This window comes from Sciurus vulgaris (assembly GCF_902686455.1).
Source record: "Sciurus vulgaris genome assembly, chromosome: 8".
NCBI classification, from domain to species: domain Eukaryota; kingdom Metazoa; phylum Chordata; class Mammalia; order Rodentia; family Sciuridae; genus Sciurus; species Sciurus vulgaris.
In genome coordinates, this window is record NC_136468.1 from 69,358,588 (window position 1) to 69,375,121 (window position 16,534).

The 16,534-nt window shown below is 35.2% G+C and overlaps 1 protein-coding gene across 1 annotated transcript in view; it reads right to left on the reverse strand.

Annotated features, from left to right (window-relative positions):
- COG5 (component of oligomeric golgi complex 5) overlaps positions 1-16,534 on the reverse strand; it is a 377,475-nt gene that overhangs the window by 61,840 nt on the left and 299,101 nt on the right. The window contains 2 exon segments of the mRNA XM_079150025.1: positions 7,960-8,059; positions 10,399-10,560. Of these exon segments, the coding sequence (XP_079006151.1) occupies positions 7,960-8,059; positions 10,399-10,560 (262 nt within the window).

Here is a 16,534-nt window from a genome sequence, read left to right on the forward strand (position 1 = left end):
TTAACTGAAAACTCTGAATTTCTTACTTTCTCCTGAAAGTATTTTATAAAGAGAATAACCATTATGTAGCACTATTCTTTGTCATCAATAAAGCCTACCGACTTTCAGACAAGTGTGACAATCCATCTACTACTGACCTGGAAGAATTCCCAGAAAATCAAGCTATTATAAGTCTAGGAAGCAAATCCTAAAGCTAACTTAAAGGAAGGGAAAAAGTAGTGATTCTAAAATAGTCTAATGTAAAAATTTGTGAAATTTGTTGAAATAAAAGAGGGCTATCTAAAGGATCAAGGGGGTAGTTAACCCAAAGGGTCCAGCATATTTGTATTAGAGCTAAATGCATATTTAGTTCAAGAGACCATACTTACATTTTATTTGTTTCACATAATATAAAAACCATTCCAAGATTTTCATCTTTACTTTGAGCTTTTATTTATTTGAATGTGAACAACATAAGTCATTATTATATAATATTACATGGATTAATAATTCTTTCAAAACTATAAAAGTTAAACTCATATGTCTCTATATCAGCATTTAAACAACACACATGAAAGTTTTCTTCCATTAAGAAAATGCAAGTCCAAGTTACATATGAAATTAAACAAAGAATAAGTGTATATTTACAAAGCCTTAAAACAAAACCATAGTGTTTAGAACTATGGACTTGTTTTGAAATGGTAACCTTCAGTAAAAAGTCATTCCTACTATTTTTCAGACAGTCTGAAACCTAATTATATATCAATTCTACTTTCTCACAGTTCATAACATTTGATATTTACACTAAGATTCTAGGTGTCATCGCTTAAAACCATGAGATAATAGTTATTGGTGAAAAATATGTAATAATTCACTTTTAAAGGAATACTTATAAGTATATTTGCCTATAATTTGTTATCACAAAAGTTTATAATCCTATAAATTATAAAGGTGCTGTAACAGTTCCCTTACACAGAGAAATTTTAATTTCCTTTTAATAAGCAGAAGACAAGGAAAAAACATCAATTCAAACTTTCCATTATAAAGTCTAGTGTCATTTTCCTCTGTAAGGGACATTTTAGACTACAGAAACAAAGAACCACTACCTTACCAGTAAATAATTTGTTCAGTTCAATCATAATATACCATGATATGCATATCTTTAACTATGTGGTCTGAATGCAAAATTCTAATTATAACTTCACCATTAATGTCAAGGCAAATGAATAAGAATTTTTAAATGGAGAGAGTCCGAAACCAGTGCTCTAATTTTTCCAAAAACGCACCTAGCTGCTATTCATGATACATTCTAAAAAATACACACTGGAGGATGTAAATCCTACTGCTTAGAACTCACATGTGAGAATTCAGTGTTAAACCATTCTTATTTCAAAATTAAACTACTAAATTATCCTCTAACTATATATTAATAGCATAGAAGTTAATAAACTATGATATACATAAATTATATATTATGCATGTATTAGAATAGTAGTTATAGATATCTCTTATTTTATAAAGTAAATAAGCAAATCAAAGAACAAAGTATAGATAATATATGTTAATAACTTAGCACAATCCCTAGTTCACTTATAGTGAATGCAGTGATTAATAACAAATCTATCCTATCCTTAAAAATGAATTCTCTGGTACCACTTCAGATTAACCACAAAAAAGAAAGAAGGAAAAAAAGTAAGTAAGGAAGGAGGATTTAAGGACTTGTTCTTAAATTTATGTTTATATGACACTGATCATTGATGATTAAAATAACAGAAAAGTTTTAGGGAAAAATACATATGTATTGATAAAAATAATTTCTGATCTGTTGTTATAAGAATACAAATGTACTTTACAGGTAATTTATTTGATATACATTACTATACCCACCATGTTAAAATCAGTTTAAAAATCCTCGTACAAACCTTTCTCCTAATATGAATTACAGCTATAATTGATTATATTAAAGTATGTGGGAAACAGAAGATGCCATCAAAAGCCTACTAATAAAGAAAAGCTCAGGACCAGACTTTCAAAGAAGAATTAACACCAATGCTCCTATAATTATTCCAAAAAATAGAAAAATAGGGAATGCTTCCAAACTCATTCTGAGACTCATATTACCTGATACTAAAACCAGACAAAGGCACATCTAATATCCCTGATGAACATAGATGCAAAAATTCTCATTAAAAGTCTGGCAAATCACATACAAAATCATATTAAAAAGATAGTGCACCACCATCAAGTGGGGTTCGTCCCAGGGATGCAAGGTTGGTTCAACATACAGAAATCAATAAATGTAATTCATCACATCAATACACTTAAAGACATAATCATATGATCATTTCAATAGATGCAGAAAAAGCATTTGACAAAATACAGGACCTCTTCATGGTCAAAACACTGAAAATACTAAGGATAATAGGAATATACCTCAACATTATAAAAGCTATCTATGCTAAGCAAAAGGTAACATCATTCTACATGGAGAAAACTAAAAACTAAACTAAAAATTGCAACAAGACAGGAATGCCCTCTTTCACCACTTCCATTCAATATAGTCCTGGAAACTCGAGCCAGAGGAATTACACAGATGAAAGAAATTCAAGGGATATGAATAGGAGAAGAAGAACTCAAACTATCCTGTTTGTGGATGACATGATTCTATGTTTAGAGGATCCAAAAATTCCACGAGAAAAATTCTAGAATAAATGAAATCAGCAAAATAGAAGGATATAAAATCAACATGCATTTTCTATACATCAGTGATGAATCTTCTGAAAGAGAAATTAGGAAAACTAACGCATTCATAATAGCTTCAAAAAATAAAATGCCTGTCAGTCTAACAAAAGAGGTGAAAGACCTCTACAATGAAAAGTACAGAACACTAAAGAATGAAATTGAAGAAGACCTTAGAAGATGGAAAGATCTCCCATGCTCTTACATAGGCAGAATTAATATTGTCAAAATGGCCATACTACCAAAACTGTTACACAGATTTAATGCAATTTGTGTTACAATCTCAATGACATTCTTCATAGAACTAGAAAAAGCAATCATGAAATTCATTTGGAAAAATAAGAGACTCAGAAGAGCCAAAGAAATTCTTAACAAGTAGAGTGAAGCAGGAGGCATCACAACAGCAGAACTTAAACTATACTACAGGGCCATAGTAACCAAAACGGCATGGTATTGGCACTAAAACAGGCACATAGACCAAAGGTACAGAAAAGAAGACACAGAGACAAACCCACAGAAATAGTTATCTCAAACTAGAAAAAGGTGCCAAAAACATTAATCGGAGAAAATAGTGCTGAGAAAACTGGTAATCCATATGTAACAAAATGAAATTAAACCTCTCTCTCCCCTGTACAAAACTCAACTCAAAGCGGATCAAAGACTGAGGCAGAGACCCTGCATCCTAGAAGAAAAGATAGGCCCAAATCTTCATCATGTTGGCTTAGGACCAGACTTCCTTATTAACAAGACTATCAAAGTGCAAGAAAAAAAATCAAGAATCAATAGATGGAATGGATTCAAACTAAAAAGCTTCTTCTCAGCAAAGGAAACAATCAATAACGTGAAGAAAGAGCCTGCAGAAGAGGAGAAAATATTTACCACATACACATCAGATAGAGCACTAATCTTCAGGATATATAAAGAACTCAAACAACTTAACACCAAAAACCCCCCAAATAAACCAATCAATAAATGGGCTAAGGAACTGTGCAGATACTTCACAGAAGATATACAATGGATCAATAAATACATTAAAAAAATGTTCAACACCACTAGCAATTAGAGAAATGCAAATCAAAATCACTCAAAGATTTCATCTCACTCTAGTCAGAATGACAATTATCAAGAATATAAGCAATAGTAAGTGTTGGCGAGGATGTGGGGAAAATGGTACACTCATACATTGCTCATGGGTCAGCAAATTGATGCAACCACTCTGGAAAGCAGTATGTAGTTTCCTTAGAAAACTGGGGATGGAACCACCATTTGCCCCAGCTAGCCCACTCCTCTGTCTACACCCAAAGGACTTAAAATCAGCATACTACAGTAACACAGTCATATCAATGTTTATAGCAGCTCAATTGACAATAGCCAAACTGTGGAGCCAACCTAGATGCCCTTCAGTAGAAAATGTAGATAATGAAAATGTAGTACACATATACAATAGAATATTATTCAGCCTTAAAGAAGAATGAAACAATGGCATTTGCAGGTAAATAGACAGAATTGGAGAGTATCATTTTAAGTGAACTAAGCCAATCCCATAAAATCAAAAGCCAAATGTTTTTTCTGATATGTGAATATTGATCCAGTGAATATTGATCCATAATGGGGGGGGGGGCAAGGGAAGAATGGAGGAATTTTAGATTGGGCACAGGATAGTGGGACGAGGGGAGGGAGTATGGGGATTGGAAACATAGTGGAATGAGATGGGCATTATTACCCTATGTACATGTATGATTACACTACCAAGTGTGACTGGGTATCATGTACAGCCAGAGGAATCCAAAGTTAGTTGTGCTCATATGTGTACAATGTGTCAAAAGGCATTCTGTCATGTACAACTAATTAGAATAAATTCAAAAAATAAAAAATAAATTGAAAAAAATAATCTATCCTAGCATATTATTCCCCTATGTACTTGTATGATAGTACAAATGGTGTGACTCTGCATCATGTACAACCAGAGAAATGAAAGTTGTTCTCCATTTGTGTACAATGAGTTGAAATGCATTCTGCTGTCATGTATAACTGATTAGAACAAATAATAATTTAAAAAATGTTTGGCAGTAGAAAACTTCTAATTTTTAGGGAAATAAATTTAAGATTGTGGGTAGCTGGGCATTCTAAATTTTAGGTTGTAGCAACATAAAGTTGACTAAAGCACACACATTTTTGTATCATACTTTCCCTACTTAATGTTATATAGTATTTCTCCATGTCTTTAACATCCTTAAAACTCTTAAATAAATAAATAAATAAATAAATAATTCATGGATTTCAGCTTGTAGTTTCAAGTCATCCCCTTTGAAAGCATGTTTGTCTTGAAATTTCTAGATTTCCTTATCTTACCACCTAAATATTCCATTAATGATCTGATTTCCATCACTTTTCAACCTGGTAAATTTAAGACCTAAATTTTTCGTCTGAAAAAAGAATCCCCTGTTTAAAGATTTAGCTTTCATTTCAAATCTCAAGTCAACACTTCCATTTATTCACAAGTTGCTATTCTACTTAAAAATCTGTTTCCTCTTTTTCTTCAACCAAACACTTAGTATTTAACTATTTTCTTCTAAATGTCTTTAGTGGAACTATTCTAAAAGAATAAGAATAAATGGAGGCTGGGATGTAACTCAGTGGAAGAATGGTTGCCTAGCATATGGGAGGCCCTGTGCCCTGGGTTCAATCCCCAATACCATCAAAAAATAAATAAATAAAATATTTTTGGGCTGGGGTTGTGGCTCAGTGGTAGAGCGCTTGACTAGCATGTGTGAGGCACTAGATTGGATCCTCAGCACCACATATAAATAAATGAATAAAATAAAGGTCTCTCAACATCTAAAAAACACTTTTTAAAAAATGACATTTTATTTTAAATAAGGATATGGAAAGATCAAAGAAGAAAACTTATCAAATTTAAAAACATAGAGTAGGAGGAATGGTGTTATTAACAGCCAAGAAATAAACAATACAAAATGTTACTGTAATTAATTATGCCGGGTGTGTGGTGATACACACCTGTAATCCCAGCCACTTGATCCTTTGTTGTTGTTGTTTTTTTTTTTTTTGCAGTGTTGGAACCCAACCCATGGCCTCAGGCATGACAGGCAAGTGCTTTACCACTGAGCCACATTTCCAGTTCAATCCCAACCACTTGAGAGGCTGAGGTAGGAGGATCTCAAGTTTGAGGCCCTAGCAATTTAGCAAGCCCCTCTCTCAAAATAAAAAAATAACTTTAAAAAAAGAGCTAAGATATAGCTTAGGGATAAAACATCTCTGGATTCAAGCCACAAGAATAAATAAATCAAGCACATGATGCTCTTTGTAATCTTGTAACAGGGGTTCACTTGATGCTTTGATTATATCCCTTGTTGCTTGGAAACTTACAGTTTTTCTTTTTCCCAACCTTTTCCCTAACCTTCTCCTCCCTGATCTACTTTTCCCTGATCCGCTCCTTCCTGATTTCTCCTCTCTAATCTTATTCCCTCTGAATCACCTCTATAAAAAACTCCTGTTCCTGATGATGGGCAGAATCATAGCCTTTGGGACAAGAGTCTCCTGTGTTTCTCCTTTGATACAAAAGCAATAAACCTTCTTTTTCCTCTTTCTCAAAATCATGTCCTCATTATTGAATTAGCATGGGGACAAGGAAGGAGTTTTCAGCAACAATCTTATTCAATGAAGACTTTCCTTATATACTAAAATGTAAGTTGGAAAGTAAAATTGGGGGGGGTGGTAAGAATTCTATTTTAAAAAATGAAAAGCAATGATTTTTTTTATTAACCTTCAACACTGTAGATTAAGTACACTTGAGCAACATAGGGTCATGGACTATTTAAGCAAAAGTATCAATTCAACTATGTTAGTTGATGTATTTGATTTTTTTTCTTCTTTTCTTCTTGGTACTGATGATTGAACTCAGGAGTACTCTACCACTGAGTTATATTCCATTCTTTTTAAATTTTATTATAAAGCAGGTCCTAAGTTGCTGAGGCTGGCTTTCATTTTGCAATCCTCCTGCCTCAGTGTCCCAAGTTGTTGGGATTACAGGCAGGTGCCACTGTTCCAGTTTATTTTTATTTTTTTCAAAGTCTTTTAAAAGTATTTTGTTATTCTCCAATTTCATCCATTTGCCTGCAAATGCCATAAAATTATGGCATTGGAGAATATCATGAATTGGAGAATATCATGCTAAGTGAGATAAGCCAATCTCAAAAAGCCAAAGGAAGAATGATATCGCTAATAAGTGGATGATGACACATAATGGGGGAGGGAAGGGTTAGTGTTAGGGTTAGAGTTAGGGTTAGGGTTAGGGAGGGGGGCAAGTATGAAGGAAGGAAGCTCTGTATAGAAGGAAAAGAGGGGTGGGAGGGGTGGGGGGAAGGGAAAAAATAACAGAATGAATCAAACAACATTACTCTATGTAAATTTATGATTACACAAATGGTATGCCTTTATGCCATGTACAAACAGAGAAACAACATGTATCCCATTTGTTTACAATAAAATAAAAAAATGATAAAAAAAATAAAAATAAATAAAAATAAAAAATAAAAAAAAAGTATTTTGTTGACTGAAAACATATACTGCCATTACTACTGCCTGGCCTCCACCCCACCCCTGCCACCACCAAAAAGCAAAATATTTTCTATACATATGCTGATTCTTTCCTCTAGTGAAACAATCTCATTAGGATTCTTCCCCTGACATTTTCAGTAACTACACTAAATTCTTCTAGATATAATACTGAATTTTATTTATAGCAAAAAAACCCACATTTTTTAAAGCAATAAACATTATTATAAAGCATCTATAAACAAAGTTTTAGAGAAAAATTAGTCATCTAATTGCTTACGAAGAGTTTCCATTTCTCTGTATGGCTGGTTTTTAATAAACAAAGTTTAAAAAAAGATGCTTCTAAATTATTTTTCAAGACAACAAGAAGAATTTAATGGAAAACAGCACTGCACCATAGCAATCAAAATTTGGCCTTCCATTGGAAATGCAAATAGGAAGGCTCTAAATACAGTTACCGCCAAAGATCATTTTATGCAAATTACTTCAGTCAACTTGTCAGCAAGCTACCCTAAAAATTATTACAGAACCAAGTTAAGTAACTCAGATCTTGTCAAAAATAGATTATTTCATTTGTTATAATATTAGTTATGGTTAGTCAAGTATTATGTAATTAGTACGTTTAAACAAAATAATTAAAGCTTACAGAAAAGGGTTACTACTTACAAGCTGCTCCGATTTTACACCATATAACTGGATGGTCTTTGCCACATTTTTTGACACAGCTAATGTGAGGTTTGTGTCAACAGCTGCAACATTTAGTTCACTGGAGGAAACAAAAAGTTGTTTTGGTTTTTTTTTTAATATTTTTTAGTTGTCCATGAACCTTTATTTTTATTTATATGTGGTGGTGAGGATCGAACCCAGTGCCTCACACGTGCCAGGCAAGTGTTCTTCCACTGAGTCACAACCCCAGCCCCACAAAAAGTTTTTAATATTAGCAAAATGTGTTCATCAACAAAGTAAAGCACAAAATATAAGCCTAAACCCAATAGGCAATGTGATGGTTCCTTTTACAAATTTTGTTGACTGCTTCCAAGAACTGATACATTGTTTTATCACCCCACCAAGCCTAAATTCAGCATTAGGAAAAAGTGCTTTGAGATGGCTTTGTTAATGACCAGTTTCCCATTAATAAAAGCACATCATGTGTGGGTTTGGTCTGTGATTAACAGAGTAAATTGTGTACAGATTTTTAAAGCAGCACTCTTACAAATACTGATAAGTGCAATTAGAGGCACTGCATATCACAGACATCTGCAAGGAAATGACAGCTCTTGAATGGAAATGATGACCTTAGAGGGACATAGGCTAAAAATATAAATTACACATGATACATAAAGATACTCAGTATTTGTAGAAATTATGTTAATGTATGCTATTTTAGATAGCCTAGCTTTTTAAATACATCAGAAGCATAATGGCTATAATTGGAAATTTTATAAACTTGGATTCTTAAAGTATTTCTTTGTTGTGTTTATTTTCAACTTTAACAATTAATTAATTGTGGCATTTAATATGACTGACCAAAAATAATGGCATTTTTACAAAGACCATGAAAAGAATATTAACAGTTAAAAACTGCATAAAAACTGTATGAAAGAGCTGGGGGTGTGGCTCAGTGGTAGAGTGCTTGCTTAGCAAGTGTGAGGGTTCCATTCTCAGCACTGTATATAAATAAGTAAATAAAAAGTAAAGGTCCACTGACATCTTAAAAAAATGCCCATTTAGGGCTGGGGAGATAGCTCAGTTGGTAGAGTGCTTGCCTTGCAAGCACAAGGCCCTGGGTTCGATCACCAGCACCAAAAAAAAAAAAAAAAAAAAAAAAAAAAAACCATTTAAAAAAAAAACAAACTGCATGAAAACTCACATACAGGCAAGCAAGAAAAACAATTATCTCTGAAGTAGACTGTCTTGACACTTACCAGATTATCTTTTTAAAAAAACAGAAGGAGTTTGGAACAACACTAGTGCATATCATGTGTGACAAAAGTGCTCTTTCATATCGCACTGAGACATAATTTTATTAATGTTCACTTTTAAATTGTATTAAACACTGGCATCGGTATGCTTCTTCAAGGTCCAGATTATTTTTTTATTATACCACTGTCAGGATGTATACTGGCATGGGAGAGGTGTTGCTTTGATTACATAAACAGGTTTAAGAGTTCAAATTGAATCTACTGTATTTTTATCACGGGCACACTAAACAGGTAATGGACATTAGGGTAAAAAAAAAAAATTTAGAGTCACGACTTTAACAAGTAAAGAATACAGAAGAGGTTTAGGACTAAGATGCTGGGCAACCTAGATTCTTTATAGGTGTGTTTGTAGCTGACAATATGCTTCTACATATTCTACCTGTGGCTTTTTAGTTTTACTCCTCCATTCCTCAGAACCACCATCTTCAAATATATTTCTAAAATAGTTGAGACAGCTCTACAATAATACCCAACCACTAGTTTTCCTTCTTTAAAATGTCCATTTCAAATGTACAGGCTTACTCTCATAACAACTTGTCAGCAGCGACAGGAACTAAGATAGTCTCAACTGCAAACTAATCTGGATCACTTTAAAATGCACACGTTCAAAGGCTATGGGATAATTACATTGTCTGCCAGCATTCAGGTGGCACCTCAACTAGGATATCTTCCATTTTTAGAGTTGTAAAAGCTGTCACATTGACTTAGAAAGCTTAAAATAGCAAACACAAGTAGGCTAATAAGGATTAGAACCTTGTTTTTTGCCATGAAGCACTTTTTGGATTTAGGATAAAAAATATTAACCTTTATGTTTTAGTTTCTCAATTTGTAAAATTATTTTTATTATTACTTTGCTACCTAATATTAGGAATTTATTATGATATAAAGAGCTAGGTTTACTTTCCAACCTTGGCAAGATAATTATAATAAACTATTTTTAGAATAAATTTAATTATTTGGAATCTCTACTTACTATATGTGCATTCTTTCACTGCATAATTCTTAAATTAAAAGCCTAATTACTTGAATAATTTGGGATAAATTCAAAATGCATTACTATCATACATTAATAACAAATGTGGCAAGGCATCTGAAGGCAGGCTATTACATAAGAAATACATACCTTGCTATAGTTTTAATGATACCATCAAGTTCATCAGAAGAAGGTGGATTACGTCCTCCAGGGGGAAAAACCAAGTTGATGGGATCAAAGAGTCGAGATAAGGATTTTGAGAGATAAGCAGCCTCATAGGGTTGTAGTGAGTCTTTCAAAGCCTTTTCTGGACTGTGGAAAACAAAATTATAAAAATAATTTAAATTATACAATACTAAATGCTAATGTTAACAGGCAATAAATACCTTCTAACTATATCTACTATAAAAAGTAGCTATATTTGCAAAAAGAAAGAAAATAATTTATGTTTGAACATGTATATATAGCCAGGTGCAGTAGTTCACGCCTATAATTCCAGTGGCTCAGGAGGTTGAGGCTGGAAGATCACAAAATCAAAGACAGCCTCAACAACTTAGTGAGGCTCTAAGCAACTTAGTGAAACCCTGTATCAGGATAAAAAATAAAATAAAAAAGGGCTGGGGATGTGGCTCAGTGGTTAAGCACTGCTGGGTTCAATCCTGGGTACCAAATAAATAAATAAATAAATAAATAAAATGTATAAATATATCTATCAACATGTTTCATAATTAAATGTTTAAGGATTACATAAGTATTTTAATTTATGTATTAACCCTAGCTTTAAATGTAATATGATATGTAGCAGTATCTACTATTATCTATAATTTGACACTAAGATAATAATAGTTTATGAGTCTGTTAATTCTGATGGAAGCTATGCCTTTCCTTACCAAGCCCTATTTACAGAGTATCAAGCATACACAAGAGAGGCAAACCTCCAGAGACCCGCTCCATTAGCTCACTCCTTTTCACCCACAGTGGCCATCATCTTCAAAAAAGTTCACTTAGAGGAAAGGGTACAGATCTAGGCTATTATCAGTTTTCCCTTCTTCTTCTTCTTTGGACAGCACGGCTTTATTTGTTTATTTTTATGTGGTGCTGAGGATGGAACCCAGCGACTCACACGTGCAAGACCAGCACTCTGCCACTGAACTCCACCTCCAGTCTGGTTTTCCCTTTTTGCGTTACTAAAAAGAACGAGGACAAACTACAAGTGTTTGTGAAAGTCCTATGATTACATAAATAATCCCAATTGGAGTTCAAAACTAATTTGTTTTACAATATTCTTCACAAAATGAAATTTAATTTACGAAACACTTCTTTCCTCCTTATATTTCCCCTGTCTCTAACAATTTCTACATTTTAATTTAGCAGCCAAATGATTGGATGTTAGCTGTCCTTTGACAATATCCAATGTCTATTATATTTTCATTGAAAACTGAAGATACGTTCAAATTTTCTATTTGCAATCCTTCTACCAGCTCTTCAATATCTTTTTTTTTTAAAGAACAAATTCCTTTCCATCTTAAATGTTAACCTTGACAATATCTGATCTATTCTTCATGTATATGAAACCTGGCTTTCTCTTTTTCTCACCCTCTGGTCAACTGACAGGCCTAGAGGTCAGAATGCTCTTGGCTCCTACATCATAATTCCATAGTTATCTCTTAATACTTTCTCATTCAATAAGTATTTCACTCAACACATATTTAATGAGAATACTATGCACCAGACACTTTGACAAGTGTTGGGAAGAAATAGATTGAGTGCTGTACAGCCTAGAGGAAAAATGGACAGTAAAATGCAAATTTTATAATTTCTATAACAGATGAAGATGCAAAGATCACTTGGAAGCAGGGGTGAACTAGAATCTAAATCTGTTTGAGGCAGTCCTTTTACTGAAGTCCATACCTTTTACTACAACTACCCAGGTTTGGGAGAGTGCCCTCAATCTTATACTTTCCCAGTCTCTGTTATAAATATAGTCAGTTACTTTGGGAAAAGATTAGGAGCCATTTTACTACCTTCTTCTCCCCCAGGCAAAATCTCTATGCTAGGCTCTGGAGCTGACCAGGCAGAAAGTGGAAGCTTATTTTTGAGTGATACCTCAATCCAGGAACTGAACACTTGGTGGAAGGGGGCTCCTCTTAGTGTGCATTTCCTAGCAGGGAATCGCAATTTCAAAGGCTCAGGTAAAGGTTAGTGGGCCCCTGTATTTTGAGCCCACCATGGACAGGAAGTTATTCTTTGAGTGGAGGCTGGGCACAAGGGAGTTCTACTTCTTTACCACACTTGCCTAGAAGGTAAGCCTATGCAACAGGCGCTTGAGGGCATGAGAAGAAAGCCTGCAGCTAGGAGCTGGGAGGAGAAGGAGCCCAAAGTTCTTGGTGGCTACAATCTAGAGTAGTCTGTATCTCCTAAATTGGGAAGGGAAGAGAGTTTTTGGTTCAAATATTATGGACTGTAGCCTTCCTTAAATTTCCTTAGACTTTTGTTTAATAGATGTGTTATTATGGCTATGTGTTATTGAAAGAATGAACATTTTTTTTAAGCTGTTTTAAAGAATGAACATTTTTTAAGCTGTTTTATCTCAACTCCCTAAGGTCTCCCTCCCTTTGTCTTAACTCCCTAAGGTCACCCTCCCAGTTATCTTAACTCCCTAAGGTCACCCTCCCAGTAATGGGAACAAGGCCCCTAGAGCTGTTCCAGGAAATAGCCCCGGAGAGTAAAAGAGTAAATTGAGGCAGATAACTAGATAGTGCTCAAACAGTAGGATTACCAGAAACTATTGACCAGAATCTACGCCTTGTTGTAAAACATTGTAAAACATGTTGCATGTTATCAGACAACTCAGACCCCCTTTGGAATTTCCCAGCAGCTTTGTTCCCCCATTTTTTCTTTTTTTTTCCCTTTTTCTCCCTTTCATGTGCGACCCCTCCCGATGTGTGGTTTTCTGCCTTTATAAACTTGTAAGATTTTCTGCTAGGGACTCGACCCTTGGACTCCTGTGTGAGTCACGAGTCGGGTCCCAGTGCGCTGGAATAAACACCTCTTGCGGTTTGCATCAAGTGACGCCTCCTGTGGTTGATTGGGGTTGCCATCGATCTGAGGGATACAGTTGGGGGTCTCCTTTTTGGAGGTCCTTCATTATTATGGCTAGGTTCCTTTCTTACACTTTTTGCCAGCTTTAGAGAGGGCCAGTTCAGCAGAGCCCTTCATGTTGTCATCCTAGAAGTCAATCTTCCATTCTCTTATAAATTTCTAATAATGCTTTTATATCTACTATTCACAGCTAGGTTTCCAAAGGCTTGCTATTTCGTCTTGCTATAGCAAGGGTCTATTCTGAGACCTTAAATTCTTCAGCTTCTCAGCAGCATGATACAGGTGACTATCCCTTCTTCTTTGGGATTATAAACTACTTTGAGATATCCTTCGATCTCATCTTTTTTTTTTTTTTTTTGGCTTAGTCTCCCTTTTAGGAGCCATTGCTCTGCCCAAGCTATACATGCTGGAGTGCTTTTATTGGGCCAGGATTCTCTTTATATACATCTTCCCTATATAATCTCTTCTAATTGTGTTTAAAAAATCCTTATGATTATGACTCCCCAACATAACCACATGCTGCACTGAGGACATTTTGCTCAATAGTGTACCACATATATGACAGTGGTCACATAAAATTATAATGGAGCTGAAAAATTCCTATTACCTAGTGACACCATACTTGTCATAATGTCACAGTGCAATACATTACTCGTATCTGTAGTGATTCTGGTATAAATAAACCTATAGTACTGCTGTCCTATAAGAGCACAGCACATACAATTGTGTATAGTGTACAACTGATAATAAATGATATATTACTGATTATGTATTTATTATCTTACAAACTTGTTTTAGAGTATACTCCTACTTAAAAAAGAAAACAGATATCGGCTACTTTTTGAGGGCAGATTGCTCACTGTCTGGCACCTACCATCTGCCATTTGCCTGCCTCCTGCCTGTACATCGCCTGCCTTTCACCTACCCATCACCTACCGCCTGAGGTTCACCTCCCAATCATCCGACAGCAGTCAGCAGACTGACCACAGACCAGCTGCCTGCTGTTGCCTGGAAGTTCATTGTCACAGTACCTGCAGGTTCGGTTACACATGGCTGCCGCCATTTTCAGACAACAGCCAGGACTTGTGGACCCCTGGTTGGATTCACTGAGCCCTGTCTCCAGGATCCCTCAGCCCAACCAATCACTCCCAGTCTCCGGGACCCTCACATTGATTGCTCTCCGCAACCAGGACCCTCAGACCGACTGACCGTGCCCTACCAACAGAACCCCCTGGCCGAGTGACTGCACCCTGCCTCCAGGATCCCACAACCAGATCGACAACACCCCACCTCCAGGACCTCCAGCCAACCACACCTACACCCCAAGCTGCAGTTCCCCATTTGCCAACACATTTGGAAGCCAGAGTAGCCATCTTGGTTTATCCTGGAAGCTGTATCTCCCATCTTTAGGTGGGGCAAATCCCATCCTGAGACGCCTGCTGGAGACTGGGAGCTCATTGTCAGGTACCTCTCATACATCAGGCTACTAAAGACTGGGAGGTTTGAATACTATATGACTGTTATAGTGTAGATTTTCTTTTTCTCATTATTGGAAAATTTTGTTTGTATTTCTTTACTATTCTTGCTCACTTTTCCTTTTGCTTACCTGTTCCCTCAGAGTCTCTTTCTCCCTTTAATCATGCTAACAACCAACTTCTTTTGATTATACTCTCACTCTTTCTATGATCCAGAACTTCTATATATTCTTTTCTTATCCCATTAACAACTACATCCCACATCCCTCTGCATTCTCTCTGCCCTCCATTAGAAACTGTAGACCTCATGGTAAATCTATTTGTTATACTTAAGATAATAATTGAACTCATTCTATTTATTATGACATTATTGTTAACATCCTCATAGGGGCTATTTGGTTTTGGGTTGCACACTGTCTGGACTGGGCACTGCTAATATTGATTTTGCCTTAAAGAAAAGGTTTTGGTAACCTATAGGGTCACTATAAGCCTACAGGAGGGAAACTGCAATACCCCAGATCCACACTGGTAGAGGGGAAGATAGATGAACAACATGAAAAACAAGGGACAAATATGATCCAAAAAAATCTAGATTCTATATTAATAGAATCCAGTAACAGTGTGATAGAAGAAATATCAGAAAAGGACTTCACATTATACATGATTAAGATGATTCACGAAGCAAAGGATGAGATAAGAGAGCAAATACGGGCAATGAATGATCACTCCAATAAACTGTTGAAAGAGCAACTGCAGGAAGGAAAAGATCATTTCAACAAAGAGATAGAGATTCTCAAAAAACAAAACAAAACAACAACAACAACAAAAAAAACCCCAGAAATCCTTGAAATGAAGGAAACAATAAACCAAATAAAAAACTCAATGGAAAGCATCACCAACAGACTAGACCACTTGGAAGACAGAACCTCAGACAATGAAGACAAAATATTTAATCTTGAAAATAAAGTTGAACAAACAGAGAAGATGGTAAGAAATCATGAATGAAACCTCCAAGAACTATGCGACATCATGAAAAGACCAAATGTAAGAATTATTGGGATTGAGGAAGGCACAGAGATACAAACCAAAGGAATGAACAACCTATTCAATAAAATAATATCAGAAAATTTCCAAAACCTGAAGAATGAAATGGAAAATCAAATACAAGAGGCTTACAGAACACCAAATGCACAAAATCACAACAGATCCACACCAAGGCACATTATAATGAAATGCCTGACATACAAACTAAAGATAGGATTTTGAGGGCTGTGAGAGAAAAGCATCAGATTCCTTACAGAGAGAAACCAATACGGATATCAGCAGATTGCTCAGCCCAGACTCTAAAAGCTAGAAGGGCCTGGAACAACATATTTCAAGTTCTGAAAGAACACGGTTGCCAACCAAGAATACCACACCCAGCAAAACTAACCTTCAGATTTGAAGACAAAATAAAATTCTTCCATGATAAACAAAACTTAAAAGAATTTACAAATAGAAAGCCTGTGCTACATAACATTCTCAACAAAATATTCCATGAGGAGTAAATGAAAAACAACAATGTAGGTCAGCAAAGGGAGGAACTACCTTAAAGGAAAATCCATTCAAAGGAGAAACCAAGTCAAGTAAAAAACCAAAAATAAAATAAAAATAAAAAAAAAATACTTGGGAATCAATCTCACAAAAGAGGTGAAAGACCTCTACAATGA